The 21,660-nt window shown below is 38.5% G+C and overlaps 1 protein-coding gene and 1 long non-coding RNA gene across 3 annotated transcripts in view; both read right to left on the bottom strand.

The window, feature by feature from the left end:
- rps6kc1 (ribosomal protein S6 kinase polypeptide 1) overlaps positions 1-17,840 on the bottom strand; it is a 192,231-nt gene extending 174,391 nt beyond the window's left edge. Inside the window, exons 1-4 of one of the 2 annotated variants that reach the window (XM_084433055.1) lie at positions 17,656-17,840; positions 17,039-17,074; positions 16,565-16,685; positions 16,220-16,335 (exon numbers count right to left, since the gene is read on the bottom strand). In XM_084433055.1, coding sequence (XP_084289181.1) covers positions 16,220-16,335; positions 16,565-16,685; positions 17,039-17,074; positions 17,656-17,757 — 375 coding nt within the window. In that variant the 5' untranslated portion in view covers positions 17,758-17,840. The remainder of the gene's footprint in view (positions 1-16,219; positions 16,336-16,564; positions 16,686-17,038; positions 17,075-17,655) is intronic. The other variant, XM_084433056.1, reaches the window with a different exon arrangement.
- Positions 17,841-19,568: 1,728 nt separating this feature from the next.
- LOC311305587 lies at positions 19,569-21,422 on the bottom strand. Its single transcript, XR_014630032.1, has 3 exons — positions 21,105-21,422; positions 20,448-20,512; positions 19,569-20,051 (listed from the first exon to the last, which is right to left on the bottom strand). It is a non-coding gene; the product is annotated as an uncharacterized lncRNA (long non-coding RNA).
- Between the last annotated feature and the right edge of the window lie 238 nt (positions 21,423-21,660).

Genomic DNA, 21,660 nt, shown 5'->3' with positions numbered 1-21,660 from the left:
AAACACAATAAAAATTATTTAAAGAAAAGGCTTATATTTACCTTTTAATAGTTTGTTTACATCTACCTTGTAAATATTTAGGGGTGACCCCGAATAGTCGAAGATTCGATGCTTCGATAGGAGGAGCCTGATTCGACTACCGATCTCATGGTCGAATCTTCGCAGAGGTGTTATGAAACGAGGATCATGCCCCTTTGGCTACATGAGGGCGCTCAATTTCACATAGAACTAGCTTTTATGTCAATACGTTAATATTCAGCCTATTATGATAATGCTGTATATAAAAATGTGCAAAGAAAGAAGCTTTTAATAAAAAAAATTTTAACGTGCGTGAATAAATCCAAACACCCGTGACAGATTTAAGTTTCACTTTCGATCCGTGACCGACAGAGGAGCGTCTTCGCGGCAAGGATTTAAATCTTTAACAATGTCTGGGATAAGAAAATCTAAAGTGTGGATGTACACCATCAGAAAGGATATTCTCCAAGGCTGGATTTAGCATCAGGAAAACCATTATCGCACTTCTGCCGGCCAACGTTAATACGTTTCACGCATAGACTGGGTTTCACGTTAGAATGTATTTTATCCGCGCGCACAATTTGAAAAGACTCCAACGGACACAGACAGAGTGAAAGACTGGATTTGTTCTCTCGATCAGGTAGGGTACAAGTGATTTCAAAACTTTTCAGCCGGTTCTAATTTGATTTTTGGATGCTGTGAACATTTTTAGCTAAAAAGACTGCCACTCCAGTTTAGCATTTATTGTTGTTTCTGCAGTTAAAAAGACAAAGTTGAAAATTCTGGCTACTATCGTTATTTTAATAATTTCTTTATTTTATTTATTAATCTGTCAGGGTTATCTAATCGAACTATTTGTGGCTTGTGTTTTGAATATATGTTCCCCTGCACTTTAGGCATTTTGCACACATTTGCTCCTCATCTTGTGACTTGATTCTAATTTATTTCGTTTTGTATTTTTTATTTATTAGAAAGGTATAGGCCTATTCTGTTCTAATTTAATTTTAGTAAATTAATTGTTCATTTTTTCGGTGCATCGATGTTGTGCTGTAGGCTGGCCTGCTCGCACAGGTAATTTAGCCGATTTAATTTGATTTGCATGTGAAATGCAAATCCTGTCTGCAGTGTTGCCTTTCTGGAGTTATGTTATTTCTTAGTTTTATTGATCCAAAATGTTTTTATAAATTTTCTTCTATATCTTTGTGTGATTTTCTGTACATCGCGGCTTTGAAACGTTAAAGCCCCGCCCCCATACACATGATTCGACTATTAGTCGACTATAGGCAAGACATGACGATTCTGATTCGACTATGAAAATCCATAGTCGGGGACAGCCCTATAAATATTTCAATAAACAACAATTCAAGTGTAATCTTTCTTTGTAAAAACTAAAGTATACATTGTATCATACATATTTCAAAGTTAAGGATTTGATTGATTATTTGATTTTTTTTTGACAAAAAATTGGCAAATAAAAGCTTATTTGAGGTGGCAGATATTTTACAGTAAAAATGTATCTATCCAAAACTAATCAACGAAATGTTGTCTTTCATATGTCTGTAACATAGGTCTTTCATTTTTATTATAAGGAATATAAATGTTAATTTGCAGTTTAATACGTTGCTTATACAAATATATATGTGTGCATACACACACACATATATATGTGTATATATTTATACACAAAAATAAATTGTATTTATATTTTTTATATACTTTTTTTTTTTTCACAAATTGTGCTTGCAAATTGTATAATATCCAGGGTAAACATGTCTAGTAATTGTGCAGTTAATTCTCATACTGTATTTTCAGTTTTGGAATATTTATCCTCTCCCCAAATTTGTTACTAATAAAACACAATAAAAATTATTTAAAGAAAAAAATTATATTTACCTTTTAATAGTTTGTTTACATCTACCTTTTGAGGGACATTTTCCCTTATTATTATTCCTCACAGCGCTGCGAGACGGTGTAAACAAGTAATGATCTGAATAAACTTGTGTTTTCTCGAGCTGATATGGGGCTCGAGAAAACACAGCCCCTCACAGGTTTGCGCCGTGGATTCCCGCGAGTCAGACGCGGATACTGTGTTTGTTTTAGGCTCGCGCAGTCTTCACTCGGACGCGCGCTTCAATCCGTTGTGGAGACTCTCTTTTCGTTCCAGTGAAATTACAAAACAAAATACACACAAACATGTCTCTGCCTGATATACAACCACTGATAAACATAATCTGATTTGATAAAAAAAAAAAAAAAAAAAAACTATATGAGTGCAGATTCGAACTCAGAACCTCTGACACGCTAGGCAAATGTTCTACCACTAGACCACTTGAGTACACGTATTTACTCACGTGAAAACTCGGTGTTTAGTCGGCGTGATCAATTCGCTCTTGAAAATGCTGCCGTTCGTCGTCTGAGCTACAATCTTCCTCTGAGGAAAAGCCAAGGTGAGTTATTCCTCGCTGTCCAGAATCATCTGAAGGGCGTCTTTACCGGAGAAACGAGCCATCCTCTCTAAACGCGATGAACTATCAGTGAATCTGATCTGATGAAACTTCGTGTTTTCAAGGCATTGATCGGGGGGCGGGTGCGAAGCATAGATTACCTAAACTATTTACCATGTGAATAGTGCCGGGGGCGGGGCGGCCTCGGTTCATTATAGAGATAATGAGGCAGAAGGAAAAAACGGTACCTCTCCTTGCTTTCAAACGGATTACATGAGTTGAAAACATTTGTTTTTTATATTAATTACTTCATTTAAAAGAAGAGATTTCAAGCTTCATAAAGACATATATCACGTGCCTGTGTGAGAAGTATTCACTGAGTTATGATTCATTTTCGGACGCGTTTCAGAATGGACTACACGGACAGAGAGAAGGCAGAACTCGCTCCGTGTTTATTTTTCTTAATTTGGCGAAAAGCACCACACTTTGTTTTTATTGTGAGTATTCACCTTTTTCACGGAACGCGAAAATACCCGTTAGTCTTTGCGCGTGCGCGTAGGCAGGATGCTCGGAACTTCCGGTTTGCGGCTTGACGCGTTTAAGTAGCCGTTATTGGACAGATCTCAAACTAAAGTTGTAAACTGTTTTACATCTTTTTTTTTTTACATAATGGCAACAAGCAATGTCAACATTAGTTCGCGGTGGCAGCACGGGCTAGACTACTTAACGAAGACTGTAAAAAACGAAACTTTGTCTGTCCCTCATCCTAAGAAGCTGACAAGCGCCGCCTCCTGGATTGATGATATGAAACAATGGCCAGCAGTCACATATGTTGACATATTCAATTACCTTGTTTTGTCTGAGGGTGTCGACGGCGAGGAGCTTAGAAATTATAAAAGCACGGAAGCATACAACTATTTACACAGTAACAAAATTGGTCGAATTCTTTGCCATACTCATCAGCAGTTCACATTCTTAAAAGCGGAGGTAGAGCCGAGTCAGACCATAAATAAATCCAATCACATTGCGTGGGTTATGATACAAAATAACGGAGTAGTGGAAACAGCTGGATGCTCTTGCGTAGCTGGCCCTGGTAGGTCTTGTAGCCATGCTGCTGCTGTGTTGTGGAAGGTGGGTATTTATAAATATAGTATATATCTATTTGTAAAATGTTGTTTATAGTAATAGCCGTCTGTATATTATGTTCATTGTTTATGAATATATTCAGTACATATCTATGTCTTGCACTTATGCAACCTTTTGCACTTGCTGCTATTGCACTTCTGGTTAGATCCTAACTGCATTTCATTGCCTTGTACCTGTACTTGTGTAATGACAATAAAGTTGAATCTAATAAAATAAATAGAGCAACATTGCTAGTACAGCAAATACATTTAAATAGTCTGTATGTGCACCGTGATTTAACGTGAATAATTTATTTTTACACAACAATAATAAACGAAATTACAATACAATTATTTAGCTTTTAGTGCTAATGTGATAGTACTGTGCAATAAGTGAAAAAGTTAATATTTTGTGATTTTTGAAAGGTGCAGAATGCAGTGGTCAGTGGTATGACAGGGATATCTTGCACTGATGAGCAGCGTAGATGGAATGCAGGGACCAGAAGAAATCATGAACAGAAACGAATCAGCCAGATAACATTTAAACATCACAGAGCTGAGGAAGTATATGGTGCGTCATCAGCAAGGGAGGGAGAAAGGCTAGCATCTACACCATGCTATGACACACATCATGACTTCAGAGATAGAGTCAGTTCTTCAGATACAAAAGCTCTGTTTGAACTAAAAAATAGTCTTTTAGAAAAGTGCTACAATGCAAATGTACCAGAGCAAGCAGATGACATTGATAGCGTAGAACTCCACCAGCCACATGGGGAGACTTTGACTTGGAGTAAATGTAAAGCATTTTACAGCAACTACATAGAGATGAACAGCGACCAGGCAGCTGTATTGGAGATTCAAACACAAAATCAGAGCTTGTCAGAGGTTTGGCATAGTGCAAGACAGATACGGATCACTGCTAGTTCAGCTAAAGGTGTACCAGTACGAGCAACAACAAATCCTGATAAATTCATGAGAGAGCATCTCTTCCCTACCTTTCGGGGTAATGCAGCTACAAAGTATGGGAGTGAGAAAGAGGTAATAGCTCGAAACCTTCTTGTCGAACAAGGTCTACAGATGTCCCTTTCAGGTACCAGAGTCAGCCTGACAGAGCCATGGCTGTCTGCAAGCCCTGATGGCATAATAAATGGTGTGGAACTTCTGGAAATAAAGTGCCCTATCCTTAAGAACAACACCACCTCTCTAGCTGACCATTTTACTATGAATTATAGTGACATCAAAGTAGTTGATGGGAAGCCTGAATTACAGAGAAACGGAGTCAGGGGCTACTACAAACAGATACAATTAGGCATGTTTTGTACTGGGCTGAGAATGGCAAAACTACTTGTCTGGTCATCAAAGGAACACATTCTGATAAATGTACCATATGATGCAGAGTATTTAGCAGAGCAGGTTACGTGTCTCAGAGGCTTCTACTTCTCTGTGATGCTTCCTAGAGTATTGGATGAATTCAATGCCGGACGACTCAAACTGAATGGCAAATACCTACAAAATGTCAGAAAATGATAAACTACTGGTAAAAAAGACTAACAAACAGTAAAACAAAAAGTGTATAGATCCTGACATGTAGGAGGAAAAAAATTCTGACAATGAGTCAAGGCAAGTTTTCAAAAGCATTCTGAATTTATTTGAAATTAGTTCCTTGTTTACTGGTTTTGCCATTGTTAAGTTTCGTAAGGTAATTAAAACAAATAATTAACAAGTATATGTACATTGTAAACAAAAATGAAAAACATTGAGATTAGAAGATTTGTTTAGATTAAAAATGTGAAGTATTGTGATTAAATACATATGTACAATTTTGACTACATGCAGTGTGAGCATTAATTTTCTGCTTCACGGATCAGGTCACCATGCAAATTCACTAAAGCTGCACATATACGCAGAATTTTATCAATCTTTGGCATAAGGGTGATAGGCAAGGTTTGTGACAAAACCTTGTATACTTTCAGTCTCCTAATTGCACGTTCAACATGTATCCTTACATTTGCAATCCTGCGACTGCACGTGACTTTTTCTTCTGTCAGCTGTGTTTGGTTGGCGAAGTGAGGAATTATCAAGTTGACTTGTCTTTCGTACAATAAATCTCTAATCAAAAAACCCCTATCCGCCATCACTTCATCACCCGGTTTGAGATTTTCAAGAATGCCAGAGTCACATGTGATAAATTTGTCGCTACAGCGGCCCCCATATGCTGCTGATATGAACATTACTAGACCACAAGGTGCAATAGCCACTAAGTATTTGATAGTGTTGCATGCATAGTAGTGGCTGTACGATTCAGACCTCGAGTCAAGGTTCTTTGGTTTTTGGATTTCACTTTCACTGCAGTCTAAGATACAGGTAACATTATGATAATGTTGCTTAAACGCCTCTGGTGTTGTGGCCCTTATCGTTTCTTTGGGGAGCCATGGTATCAGGTCCTTCAAGACTACAGCCATGGTGTCAATCCAAAAAGAAATGATCCTGCTCACTTGACTCACTGATATACAAAATCGAATGGCTAGGTCTTCTATCAAAAGGTTTAATTTCAGCTTCATTAATGTGAGCAAGATCTGCTGTTCAACTTCAGTCTGGTATGCCTCATTCGCATGGGGACGCAGAACAGCTACAAGGGTATGAAATGTGTGGAGTGGGAGCCCGGTGTACAGATTTGAGTCAGAGTCGTTCATCAGAGTAAGAGGCTTGACTGTATCACACTGTGTTGACTGGTTTACATAAGTTACACTGTGTCTCTTGATATAACAATGCTCCTCGAAGATGTGGTCTTCCCATTGTGTACCAACAGAGGCAGAGTTTATAGATGTACAGGCGTGGTCATCAACATTTAATTGCATGGGCGTGGGGACCGATGCAAGACTCTCTTCTCCAGGCCTCCCTTCATCATTTTCAGTGTGCTCTTGGTAAACACCAGCTCCTTTAAACAGACAAACCATTTTAATCTATGATTAGCTGGGTCATCATGTTATATTTCAAGTGATTTTTTGAAAAAATGTATGGGCTACAATAAAAAAAGTTAGTCAATCAATTAAATAATATATTTTAGAATATAATCATGCAGAATTTTATTTTAGCACTAATACACTTTTAAATGGCATGTATGAAGTACCAAATGCTGAGTTTTTCCCACATTCTGTAATGAGCTTATAAACAATCACTGATAGGTATTATTTTGTGAAACATTGCTATTTAAGCTGTGATAAGATTTAAGATCTCTTATTGATGCAGCTGCTCTTTGACTAAAAACATCATATACCTAAACTGCGCTGTATTGACACTTAAAGTGGAGCGTAAAGTTGACTCATTTGAACGATTCGTTATAATGAATCAAAACACTATAACACACGAGTGTGGGAGTCAGAATGGTTCATTTAAAGAGCCGATGCTAAAGAGTCATTTGTTAATGAACACACTTATGCTGAAGAAAACGCTGGTTTCTAAAAGACGTTTAAGCACACCGTCAAGCCATGGGAACTTTGTACTGAAAATACTGTATCCGTATCATAAACCACATTTCGATAATTGTGCAGATCCACACGTTAGCCTTGTAAATTACATTAATGAATAGTCTCACCTTCGTCCGGACAAGTTCGTCGTCTTCTCTTCTTCCTTAATGGACGATCATATCCAAGCCAAAGTTCAGGAAATGGATTTTCCGTTGTTGGTTGTCTGTCCACAAAGTGAAATGAGCATACATGGATGTTACGGGGCGGAAATTTCAAATTAAGTGCTGCGAGCCATTTTCTTTTGCCCTCGTCGTCGGATGGCATTCTGTGGAATTTAAACGGTTTTGGACATGTACATTCCGCTCTTGTTGCTGGCTTGTGGTCGTAACACTCATTATCCAGAAGTTTTTTTAGCTTTCTGTAGCTGTTGTGACAGCCTTTAACGGAACAAATTCTCCCAGAGCCTCCACTATTTGCCATCACGAGTAACGTCGTCTAGCTGATGACAATTACTAAACGGAAGTTGAGAGCATCTTACCGGAAGTCGCTCACCGCTATGGCGCCCCCCACGGAGAAGTGAGGAAAAAGGTGAATACACAAAAATAATACACATTTAACAGAATCGATTGATGTATGAAACTCCTATGGAAAATCAAAGTCAACAGAGTATTTATGAGTTTCTTTTACACTGATAAAAAAAAAGCGAGCTGGTATCGCCGGCGAGACCGCCGACCTCAGGGGGTTAAAGCTTCCAGCTCCCAAGCAACTCCATAGCAACCAAACTTGAGTACCCTAGCAACCGTTTAGCAAGACCTATCTCTGTATCAGAACATCGTATAGAGATGAGGTTTGGCTCTTTTGACTCATGCTAGCAAACAGCACTTCCAACATGCTACACATGCTAGCAGTGAATAGCTACATGCTAATAGCAATTAGTTAAGTGTTAAATTATGCCAAGATCATGCTAAGAACTCTATAAAAACTCCATAGTAACCATCTGTGACAACTACCAACCACCTAGTAACACCATATCAACCGCCCTGAATACCTTAGCAACCGCCTAGCAACACCATAGCAACCACCCAGAACACCCTAGCAACTGCCTAGCAGCCACCCAGAATACACCAGCAACCGCCTAGCAACAACCTAGCAACCACCCAGAACACCCTAGCAACCGCCTAGCAACTTTTTAACTTTAAAACACTTTAAACTTTAAACTACTTAAAACTTTAAACTACTTTAAACTACTTTCAACTTTAAACTACTTTCAACTTCAGACTGATTTAAACTTTAAACTGATTTAAACTTTAAACTAATTTAAACTTTAAACTACTTTAAACTTCAGACTGATTTAAACTTTAAACTAATTTAAACTTTAAACTACTTTAAACTTCAGACTGATTTAAACTTTAAACTAATTTAAACTTTAAACTACTTTAATCTTCAAACTACTTTAATCTTAAAACTTTATGGTCCGGCTTTCTCAAGCCAACTTAAAGTTTGTCTCGACAAACTTTTTAATCTAGTTTCCCATTATCACTGTAAAGCCGCTTTGGAACAATCTACATTGTTGTATAGCTGTATAAATGAAGATGACTTGACACTGCATTTTCAGGGCTTGCATTTGGGGGGGGCTGAAATTCACAGTGGTTGGTTGGTTGGTTGTGAATATTTCAACTTAAAACATTAAAAATGAAAAACTCCACATTCACCTTCCAGACTTCACTTCCAAAATATTCATGCTGTGGTTCTTTTTCTAACTCTTATAGACAGTACATTTGATTTTCACCAATCTCCGTTCTAGTTCATCTCAACGGTGTTGGATGGGGTTGAGGTCAGGGCTTTCAAGTTCAATCAGAGTTCAATCAGCCAGTCAAGTCAATCAAGCCAGTCAAGTTCTTTCACTCCAAACTCATCAAACCATGTCTTTATGGATCTTGCTTTATGGTCATGCTGGAATAGAAAAGGCCCATCTCAAAACTGTTCTCACAAAGTTGGAAGGATAGTATTGTCCAAAATGTCTTGGTATGCTGAAGCATTAAGACGTCCACTCACTGGAAGTAAGGGGCCATGCCCAACACCTGTGCTGCGTTCCAGTCCAAAACTGTCATGCCCTTCACTCGCTAACTTCCCTCCGTCTCGTTCACTCGGATGTACGTCATTGCTTACGTTGCACGAGTGCCCACTACTGGCGGAAATTGCGGCGGGCTGAACTGGAACGTCCTAAGCCCTTGATCACTTGGAATCAGCTATGGAGTTTATTATTTCAATTTTTTTGTCCCCTTTAAGAATTTGTTTAATGCAGCATCCAAATGTATATAGGCGTGTTTGGGTTGTTTTAAATTTAAAAATATATAATTAAAATATCATAGAGTTGTTTGTTGTGGTGGTGATTAGACGAGATATGTGGTGACGTGACAGTCGTACTGCATTGTGGGACATATAGGTACCTGAAGTGTACATATGAAGTAGACTCGCTCCCTCGGTCAAAATCGAGGGAACGAGGGTCTGTCCATATAAACTTCCCTCATCCACTTCACGAAGTGGAACGCACTTCAAAATGGTGGCAGGGATTTCCCCAAGGGGAAGTGCTTAGGGAAGTTTGCAAGTGCGTGTCTAAAAGTGGACTGGAACGCAGCCCTGAAAAACAACCCCACACCATAATCCCCCCTCCACCAAACTTCACAGTTGGCACAATGCAGTCAGGCAGGTAACGTTCTCCTGCCAAACCCAGACTCGCTCATCAGACTGCCAAACAGAGAACCATGATTTGTCACTCTACAGAACACGTTTCCACTGCTCTAGAGTCCAGTGGCAGCGTGCTTAACACTTCTCTATAAGACGCATGACATTGCACTTAGTGACGTGAGGCATGGCCATGCCATGAAGCTCCCATAGCACTGTTTTTTTTGCTGATATTAATGCCAAGGAAGTTCGAATCTCTTCAGCTGTGGAATCAGCAGAGCATTGCTGACTTTTACGACCTATGCGCCTCAGTACTGAGTGAACTGCTCCTTGACTTTACATGGTCTTCTGCTTCAGAAGTTATTCCTAAATGCTTCCACTTTCCAATAATATCACTTACAGTTATTTGTGGAATATCTAGCAGGGATGAAATTTCACAAACTGACTTATTGAAAAGGTAGCATCCTATCACAGCACCACGGTGAATTCACTGAGCTCTTCAGAACAACCTTTTTTCCCCCACAGGGCCTGTTTACACCTCTGTTTACACTTCATGTGCCTTCTGATTCGATATCTATTTCAAGCCCCTTTCACACAGAGATTCCGGAAAATACACGGATAAAGTGACCCGGGATTTGACCCGGGTTCGTCTGATTTTGGTTCATTCACACTGCCAGTGATTTTCCGGAATCAGAGAGTGCGTTCACACACAACCCGTAAAAATCCCATAAAGACACGTGACATCGATGTGACTTGTAATGTCTCAGCAGCATCTTAAGTTTGCTTATGAGCTGCGATTTCTCTGTGTTTATCGTGCAATTTATACGCGAAAATGAGTTTTTACGTGCATATGATACGCAGTTTTCGCGTGCATTTGATACGCACTTTATTGCGTGTAATACACACGCACCCCACACGACTAATCCTACCCATGCGTATCATATGCACGTAAAAACTCATTTTGGCGTTTAAATTGCACGATAAACACAATGTGTGCTATAGAGACGCATTTAGTGTGACCGGGTTGATTGTTTTTCTCTGATTTGATCATAAACTTGCGCATTACGTACCGTTTCACAGCTGGCGAACGATCCCGGCTTCAGCGTCATCACTACGACACGGCATTATTACGGCTTTTGTTCACACAGCGCGTGTTCCGGGACTGAACACGGCAATGTTACTAGGTCCCCAACCCGGCATCGATCCCGGCATCAATCCCGGGTCGTGTTTGCGTTCACACAGAAGGCACTCTGGCAATTTGCCGGCAATTTGCCAGGTTCAAAGCGCTGTGTGAATGGGGCTTTTGATTGTGAAAAAAAAAAAAACCGGTGGAAATGCCCTCTGAAATAGAGTTCTCAACGGGCTTGAAAATAACAACCCGACCCGACCCGGCCCATGGCTTTTAAAGCCCGGACCCGATGTAACCCGACACATCAACATGAATTATCTGCCCGAACCCGCGTTGCGTCGGATTTTTTTTTTCTCATACATGTATTATCATGACCAGCAGACGGAAATTCAAATCAACCTTTAATGGTCACGCCTTTTAGCAATACAAACAACTGAAACAATAAACTTTAAATATATAAATAGGCTGTAGTAGCGACGGTGAATTCACCTGAGGCAAGTTTACTTTTCACCAACTCCATCTTCTTCTCCAGGCTAAAGGCGTGCACGCAGCGGCGTCAGGTCTGCCCCCGCCCCTCTCCGTGATGCACTTGCACGCAGCAGCCAGACTTTCTTTACGGTGAACAGCAGCGATGATTAAAAAAATGTTTTTTTTTTTTCACTGACTGGAAAAGATTAAGCCCGAGGTCCGACCCGACCCGAGTCATTTGATTATATTTTCGACCCGAACCCGGCCCGAACCCGCGGGTCCCGTCGGGTTAGTCGGGCCGACCCGACCCGTTGAGAACTCTACTCTGAAATGCTTTCGAGACTGATTTAAATCCGATCGCTCAAACCACTTTAGGAGGTGGTTAAGACGCATTCCAAATTAAACTGGAAAAGTGTAAATACATCTGGTTGTTGAAACCATACGTAAGCCGTCGGCCATTTTGGAGCGGTCCGTGAACATTCGAGAGCAAGTTGACTGAGTGTCTGCAACCGTAGTTAGACGCATATATGAATATCTATCTATATATAAAATAGACTTCAGCAGATGATTTTTATAAACTAACAATACAACAAGATGAAGGTGACAGCTGACTTTAAAAAGTTACCATAGTAAAAGTAAAAACATTAAAAGTACTACAGTTAACCATGTATTGAGCTAATATTTATAAAAACATTCTCTCCTGTGAAAGGTTATCCCATTTCTTCTGGAATTAAATCTCGGCAGTTTCACAACCAGAAGCTGTGCATGTTGTGGCATCATTGATACTTACTGTGAGTGACGACACGCTGACCGTTGGAAGATGACCGGCGGGCCCACGAGTCTGGAGCGGTCGAATGAGGCATCTACGTATACATCTCTATGGTTGAAACCACATACTGTACATACATTTTACTCCTCCCAAAATGGTAAAAAAAATACAAGTGTGAGAGTGTGTTATAGGCTATATGATATTATATACAGATATGACGCACTAGTGAAACACACATCTCCACAGTTATGGCCCGCCGAAGAGGAGTAGCTGAGCATCTCTTCAGCAAGCAGATGCGCAAACTGCCACAAATTAAACTGAAAGTTCAGCATCGCAGACACTCAGCACACAATCATCTTCATTGAAAGTAATGAGAGTCAACTAAATTATCTTACCAGTGCTGATGCATTTACACTTCTCTAGTTTCGTTTGGAATGCATCTCAGACCAGCTCCTGAAGTGGTTTGAGGGATCGGATTTAAATCCGTCTCTAAAGCATTTCGGTGGGCATTTACACCTGGTCTTTTCACCATCGGATAGCCATCAAATAAAATGAAAACATTGGTTTTCATAAATGCACTTAAATGGAGAAAAATGCTTTTTCTCCATTTAAGTGCATTTATGAAAACCAATATCTTTGGCCCAATAGTTTAAAGGTATTCAAAAAGTTCCAGGACAATTAAAAAAAAAAAAAAAAGTTTTTTATGCTAATAGCTTAATTTGACTAGTTTTAATATATTCACAGAATCATATCAAAGAAAAATTATACCAATTATGCCATATTTGGTTGAACTTGCTGTCAGACAACTCCTAGATGGTTGGTCCATTTTTTAAATATTCAGATCATCTGAGCATGCTTGCAAAAATTTATGGATTTCGTGTACATATTACCAAACCATTATCGTTTAACGCATCAATGGATTTGATGGCACCGAATATTAGGCTGTTTCTCTGAAATGCTTTGACACCAACCTTTGCGTGTGTAATTGGCACCTTAGACTGACCACATTACATAAATTTAGTAAATTAACATCAATCTACATTTCATAACCTATAGGAGGCATGTGCAAATTCATTAAATTCAAATGCATGCCATTATTCTGGGTCATCACTGAGATGTTTCTACACTTGGACTGGAGCTCAACTTCAGCTAAATCAACTGATTGGACATGATTTGGAAAGGCATCCACCTTTCAAAAGTCTAATAGTTGAAAATGCATATCAGAGCAAAAACCATGCAATGATGTCAAAGAAACCTGTCAGAGACAGGATTGTATCAAGGCACAGATCTGGGGAAGACTACAAAACCGAAAGTTCTCAAGAGCACAGTGGCCTCCATAATTCTTAAATGGAAGAAGTTTGGAACAACCTGTCCTTATGGAACAAAAATATATGGGAATATACTGCAAAATATAATGTGATGTATTATATAATACATTTCCATATATGGAAACTAGTGCTTATATTTTTCTATATACTACAATATATGCATTGACCATGTATGGCTATATATTACTACAACATATAAAATATTTCAAAATGAAAACAAAAATAGCATTACATGTAATATTCACAAAGTTTTATCATTTATTGTGCATATATTGCACATACATGTTCCCATATAAATGTAAGTTCACACATATATACACACACATTTCCGGAATGAGTTACAACAGATTTCTAGTTCCCAGCATGCTTTGCTTCTGACTGTTAAATGTTAAAATTAAGTGTTATTTCATTTGTTTTGCTCAATATTAATATTGGGGGAGATCTGTTAGTGTTTAATGTTCTATTATTTAGGAATTTAAAAGGTTTTCTGGTATGACTGAGTTTTTGGGGTTACCATTGTGCTGAAGAGTAGAGCCTGTGTGGTTCGGTTGACGATTGGCCAAACACCTTATAGGCCATAATTACTGTGTTTTAAAAGTAACCCCTCTTTCACACCGCAAGCGTGAGCGGCGCATCCACGCAACTACATCATCACTGCAGCAGCAGACTCCCGCTAGTATTCACACTGGAAGCGTAGTACAGCGTCACAGCAGCGGCTGCAAACCGTTTTTGGCAGACAATATAACCATTTCAAACAATGGGTCAGTTCTTTCAACATTTTTGTTTTTATAATAATACACATTACTTTCACCCAAAACGAATAATTAAAAAGTTTAAATGGGTAAATACATATCTGTTATACTTAATTTTCTTTTCTGGCATAATTGTTAAAACACTAGACATTGGCATTGTTGTTGTTAAAACTCTTGACATGCTTATTCTGTGCATTTTGAGCACGTTTTGTGTTAAATCACATTTATTTTGTCCATCAAAAGCATCAAAAGTGTTCTTTCACTTTAATTGAGCGTGAGCAGCACAGCAAAAAATAGACCGGACGCCAAAACCCCCGCTGCACTGCTGTTCACGCGACGCTCCTGCTTGACGCTCACGCGCTGCTCCTGCTCTCGGTGTGAATGCACTCATTGATTAACATGGACGCCGAAAGAAAATACGCGCTGCTCACGCGCCGCTGACGCTTGCGGTGTGAAACCGGGGTAATGGCTGTGCTCTCTTCAACACAATGATAGTCTCTTGGCTAAATACTTTAGTACATGCAGGTATGCAATAGGGGTGTAACGATACACAAAACTGACGGTTCGGTACGCCCCACGGTTTTGACATCTCGGTTCGGTTCGGTGGGGTGGGGGGTTTAGAAAGCTAAAATTATTTCTTTTCTTTTTACAGTGGTTTAATGAACAAATTCTGTCTTTGTCTTTAAATTAATTCAATTACAATTCAACTTTTTGCAAGGATAAAAAAAAAGATCTGCTAATGCTGTAAACTATATAGGGAGCCCACACATTGCTATAACCTTAAAGGTTAACAACAGAGCTTAGACTTTTAATGAGGCTTTAAATGAGGAGCTAGTACAGTGATCTGTCAAGCCACATCAAAGAGCGCCAAAACGCATTTATTGTTTGAATTTCGTGATCATATAGACAGAATTTGAAAGATTACACACCTTGATTATTATTGAAAGTAACAAAATACGGAGCTTCTTATTATAGGGTGTTAATGGTGGTTAGGCTATAAGGCTGTATTCGTTGTGTACACATAAGACATGAGGTCCATTGAGCCGGGGCTGGGCCGGGGCAGCTGGGGGCGGGGCGTCCTCGGTACGCCATGAGAGTATCGCGATACGTATCGTGGGTGGTGTATCGCGGTTTTTCGGTTCGGTTTGAATATCGTTACACTCCTAGTATGCAAGTGCTTTTGTTAACTAGCTTGAAAATATGAAACATATGAAAAAATATGAAACATTTCTAATGTAAATAATTATAAAATATAAGAAATATATTAGATTATACATTTCTATATGTGTTTATACAGTAAATATATCTGCAATATATTAATACACATGCAGTATCATATCTGATCACATATTCATCTGTATATTATGAAGATTATTACTGAATATAAAATTACATACATTATGATATATTAGTAAATATATTGTTACATATTTTTCAATATATGAAAAGCGGCAATTGCTTATGTATTATTCAATATATTGTATTATATTAACAATATATTATTCTGTATATTTTCAAATATACTGTTAAATCGTTTAATATATTGATCCTTCATTTTTATAAGTAAATATGTTTTCTTTGAGTAGGTTGGCCTCTTCTTAGAGTTGGCTGAACAATCTGAGGAGAAGAGCCTTGGTAAGAACAGTCTGTTTGAGCTCCAGAGATCATGTGTGGAAATGCAGAAGGACACCGATCTGGGCTTTATAGCAGATTGACCAGGCGAAAAACTCAGTTTTAATAAAAAAAAAAAAAAAGTAATAATTATAAAAGTTTTTTGCATAAGGCTGCAACATAAAAAAGTGAAAAATTAAAGGGGTCTAAATACTTTCTGAACGCACTGTAATTGACCGTGAAATAAGGCAAGTTATGTGTGATGTCCAGAGGGTGTCCTATAACTTATGAAACAGTGTTTCTCAATGAAATTCATAAAACTGCAGGCCCACAGTTAAAATGCACATGACTGTTATTGATAGATGAATAAATGTAAATATCCTCAACCTGACAGCTTTGATAGTATATTAGTTAATATACATACCTTAAAGAAATCCTGTATATATTGGCTGCCATACAGAGCAGGAATATTAGCACTGAACTGCAGCAAATCCTCTGAGCACTGTCTTCTCTTTTCAATCACAGAATCATCAAAACGACCTTAAAACACAAAAGCACAAGATATGCTGTAATGCAAACAATAAACACTTGCTTTCAGGATATGTCTGTGATTTCAAACCTGCACAACCAGTCAAAAGTTTGGACAACTACTCAATTTCTATTATTACTATTTTTTTTACATTTTAGAATGAACATTTTATTTATTTAACAAATTTAAGGAATTTCCATGTATGCTGACACACACACACACACACACACACACACTTACCAAAGACTATAGCTTTGGCGAAGGGGGGGAAGAGCTCTGACTGCCCAAAGAGGTTTCGGTGGATCTGCCAAAGGTCTTGATGAAGCTTTTTGAAATCACTATACCTTTTCCACACTGTGATCTATTGAGAACAAGTCAGACAAATAAAGGCAGCGTGTGTTAGTAACTCAGACCAGTGCTCAATGAACATGCTGTGCTTTGCACAGTTTCCCAAACATTGTTTGTAGTTTGTAACAAAAGTCTTCTTCGGCAATGTGCCAATTTTATGAGTGAAACAAGATTTTTAAATCTATTGTTATTTTAAATTGCAAATTATTTTAATTACATTAACCTGCATTCATTACTATAAACATTCTGAGAATTTTTCCCCCAGAGGAATAATGTTCACTGATGAATCATTCACAATAAGACCGGTGACATGTATTAATAGGAGTAAATAAGGTAATTTTGATTGGCTTTGTTAAGGATTCTCACCTCCTGAATGTCCTCTAGGTTTTTCCGTGAGATAATCTGGAAAGAAACAGAATAATATAGTCATCAATAGAGAGCAGCAAATATCTTTGAACTATATTATGAACAATAATGCAGGTTTAGTCAGCTCTTTATTGTGCATATGTGTGTGTTTGTGTGTAAGAAGAAAGAAGAGAATGCAAAAACTGAAACAAGCTGCATCATCTAAAAACCATTCATTTGTTTTATATTAAATAACATATTTACTGTATTGACATTACATATTTTTGTTTATGTCTATTTTTGTTCAGTCACATCTGATCCGATGCTTCTGTTGACATGTGTCTAAGTTTGAGAAATATAAATAAGAAAAACAAAAACAAAATCACAGGTTTATGATTATGAAATTACACAGCTGACTGTGACTGTTAAAGATTAATTAGATTTACTTGACATCAGTAAACACAGCACCCACCCACCCACACACATACATACATACATACATACATGGTATTACAGATGTGACATGACCAATAAAATCATCCACTGACTAATGGTTTCCTAGTATGTGTTGGTATTCCTGATAAACATTAGCGTTAGCACATGGGCACTACACCCTGGTAAAATCCGTCAAGTCTTACCCGGGCCGTGACTTTATACACCGTGTAGCCTTTCTTGTGTGTCGTAGGGTCGGTGACCGTGTAGAATCGCACAATTTCGTCTTTGATCCGCGCGGAGATCATCCTGAGACAAGCATCGCCATAGCAGAACAATTACCCGTACAATAGACAGCTACAGCTAAGCTCATGAATATTAATCAGGCCGTGCTGATGACGCTGCGTGCGTAGCAACTTTAAAGGGATAGTTCACTTCAAAATAAAAATTCTGTCATGTACTCACCCTCATGTGAGAACACTTCCCATAAATCCTGATGTACTTGTTACATCATGAGAAGAATGGCATCTACGCTAATTTTAGTGTCTTTGTTTATCCCAAGGTTTTCCCGCAGCCTGCCGGATCCAGGCCGTTTCCAGATCTGATGAAGGACCTTCGCCTGGACCCGGTGTCAACGCAGTGCTGAAGGGCCAACTAGTCTCTCCCTATGGAGGATCCCTTTCCCACTCTACAGATAACGCGTCGTCGGGAAAACTCAATTTGCGTATCTACCCCGAATTGATAAGATAAAATAAAATTCTGAATCAAAACTATAAGGAAACACCAGTAATTTGTTTAGGTTTGGTTTGTAGGGAATTCCAAACCTGCACACATATATTCAAACGCACATAACTATAGAACCCGTTCTTAATGCGCATCTGAACGCCATCAGCGTTTCTCACAGGTTCGCGTTTAAAGTCTGTGTAGAGAGAATGGTGTCGTCTCGGCGGCCCTAGTTTAAAAACAAATGATCGTTGCGACGGAAGCGAATCAATCAAAACTAACTTTAGCTGGAAAATAACTTTATTAAAGAACCGCTATAAAGCCAAAACAATCTTACGTTATATTATACATTTATCTCTGTGAAGCTGCTTTGAGACAATCTACATTGTTAAAAGCGCTATATAAATGAAAATGACTTGACTTGACTTGACTCATGCCACTTCAAACCCGTTAACCTTTGGTTAATCATCGAGAAAATAAAATAAAATAAGATACAGTGAGGCTAAAGGTACACCTTAAATGGATAGTTCACTCAAAAAAGAAAATTCTGTCAAGGTCAAACTTTATTAAGGTCCCTTATGGGCAATTTGGATGCAGCACAAATAGACACAACTGACTCATACAGTAGGCTACATCTTAAAAGCAGAGAGTCGCAAATTTAAGGACTTGAGACTTGCTTGACTAAATTAAGAAAATGACTCGACTTGACTTTGACTTGAGATCCAATGACTCGAGACTTGACTTGACTTGAACTGTATGACTCGAGAATGACTTGATATACATTTTTATATAAATCATCGCAACATCAATTGATGAACAAAATGAAAGCAACGGAACCATTGACGCGCCCAGATAGCACACGACTATTTGATGTGAAACTTACATCTGGAAGACGTATTTTAAAGAGTGTTTGCTCATCTGCAATACGTCTATAGGACGTTTCCTGTCAGATGTCAAATAGACGTTTAGAAGATGTCTTTAAGATGTAATGATTTAGAATGATTTAGAATGTATGTTAAACTGACATCTTATAAACGTCTATTTGACATCTGACAGGAAACGTCCTATAGACGTATTGCAGATGAGCAAACACTCTTTAAAATACGTCTTCCAGATGTAAGTTTCACATCAAATAGTCGTGTGCTATCTGCCAGTCATCAGATTCTGCGCGTTTGCGTGACGCTGCACAAGCACAGAAAAAACACATCGCGGTGAGCGCGCTAAATATAAAAACACAAGGCATCGTTGTCCCATGGCATCTCCCAGCATCGTTTCTTTTTGGATATAAAGACTAAAATTGACCATAATCATACACTCTAAAAACTCCTGGGTCAAAAATAACCCATAATGGGTTATTTTTGACCCAACTCCTGGGTTAAAAAGGGACCAACTAATTTATGGGTTATTTCAACTCAGAAAATTGGGTTATGCTTTTTGACCCAAATTCTGGGTTAAATACCTGACCCAAATGTTGGGTTTAAAAAACCCAACATCTGGGTAGAAATAACCCAAAAATTAGTTGATCCTTTTTTAACCCAGGAGTTGGGTCAAAAATAACCTAACTTAACCTCACTATCCCAGTATCCCTTATTTCAGAAAATAAAACTTTGTTTTACATTATATTACACACTTCAAGCACTTTTACATTTTTATAGCATTAAATTAAAATCTATATGAAAAAACACACACTTGGACATGTTTATTTTCCTATTTATTTTAGGTCACACTGTAATAACAATATTAGAAATAAAAAATAGAAAAATAAACAACAATTCTCAGAAGAGCCTCAGGAATTTAAGCCTGGGGCCAACTTTGGGGACAAGATTTTTGATAGTGTCCTCATCAAAGAGAAGAAATGCCTCCTCATCTATGTCTTCATCTGAAAGACAGAAAACAAGACAACATGAGTATTGTTAATAAGTTGAGACAATTGTGAACCACTCACCAGACACTCTTTCATTATCAAGCTAACAAATAATCAGTTTTAAGGGAATGCAGTTGCTTTTTTTTTTTTACACGTGGCCCAAATTGCTAGTTAACTAATGTGGTTCTTTTGCAGCATTAACGTTACCCATTTTGTGTGAATGACATCTTTTCTTTCATTAAAAAGTGTAATGACATTAATGCAAAGGTGAATATCTTGCCCATTCTTATGCATAACAGCTTAAAGACAAGGCACAACAAAATCTTGCACTGACACATTTAAGTCTTATTAAAAAAAAAATGTAGGTATAGAGAGATGATGATATAAGGGCAATAAGAGTAAAATGCTCACCTCTAAAATCAGACAGCTGCCACTCAGTTAGCTTATCAGCGACAAAACTGTCCATTCAAGATGACCTGGAGAAAACATAGCAATATAGAGGTTAGGTTAGCAACAATTTGAAGACTTGACCCGCTTCTTTAACTCTCACTACTTCAGCCAGTAGAGCACTCACTGTATAATATGATAAGCACGGCGCAGCTGGAAAACATAACTCATCTATTGTGTTGCCTCGTCGCACTGTAGCTGCGGCTATGGGGTTTGCACACCGGACGAGAAGCGCCGCGTCGCGTCTCTAGGACAATTCGAGGTATCGCTCACCGGACGTGCAGTCTCGCGTCTTTAAAATTCGAACACATTATTCTCTATGAGTGTACACACACCGGCGGCGCCATCCGGCGTCTGTCCGCGACACCCATAGATATATATAGTGTATCTATGCGCGACACCCAGCAACGGCTCAGGACCGTGTTCAAAATCGCGTCCGGTGTGTGATAACGTTACCTCGAGTTGTCCTAGTTGTCGTGATAGCCACGGCTACATGCCAACCACAGAATTACCACGGCTAACGCTAGTCTCTACGTATTTTTTTTAGCAATTGGTGATAAGCAACAGGGACATGGACACAGAAAAGTTTACATTACATAAACACTGAAAATACTCACTTACCTTGAATATAGATGAAGTTGCACCGATGAAGCACAGGCCAAAACGGATCGAGCGCGAAAGCGACGGGTATTTCAAACGACTGTTGTGAGAAAATTCCAGAACAACTGCGGGCGAGAGAGAGAGAGAGAGAAAGCCAACCCTATAACCCAGAACATGGGTTACTCTTTGAAAAATAACCCAGAAACCCAAACAACCCATGAATTGGGTCAAAATATTAGCCCTATAACCCAGAAAATGGTTACTCTCTGAAAAAATAACCCATAATTTTAACCCAACACAAATAACCCAGAAAATGGGTTGAAGAAATAACCCAGGAGTTTTTAGAGTGTACAAGAAGATTTGCTGTACGCATAATAACTGGCAAGGATATCGGACGACCATCACAACCTCGAACAGTCAAACTTCATTCACCACGTCTAAAAGTAAGCTATGGCTTGTTTAACCTGTTTGTTAATTTGACTTTCTTTAAAACTAAATCTTTAAATCTAGAGAGAATATTGGTCAAAACAGCATGCCTCTTTATACACAATTATGTTTTCAGATGTAGCTTAATGTT

The sequence above is a fragment of the Rutilus rutilus genome, assembly GCF_951802725.1.
Source record: "Rutilus rutilus genome assembly, chromosome: 15".
NCBI classification, from domain to species: Eukaryota; Metazoa; Chordata; class Actinopteri; order Cypriniformes; family Leuciscidae; genus Rutilus; species Rutilus rutilus.
This window is presented reverse-complemented; position numbering and strand designations above follow the sequence as displayed.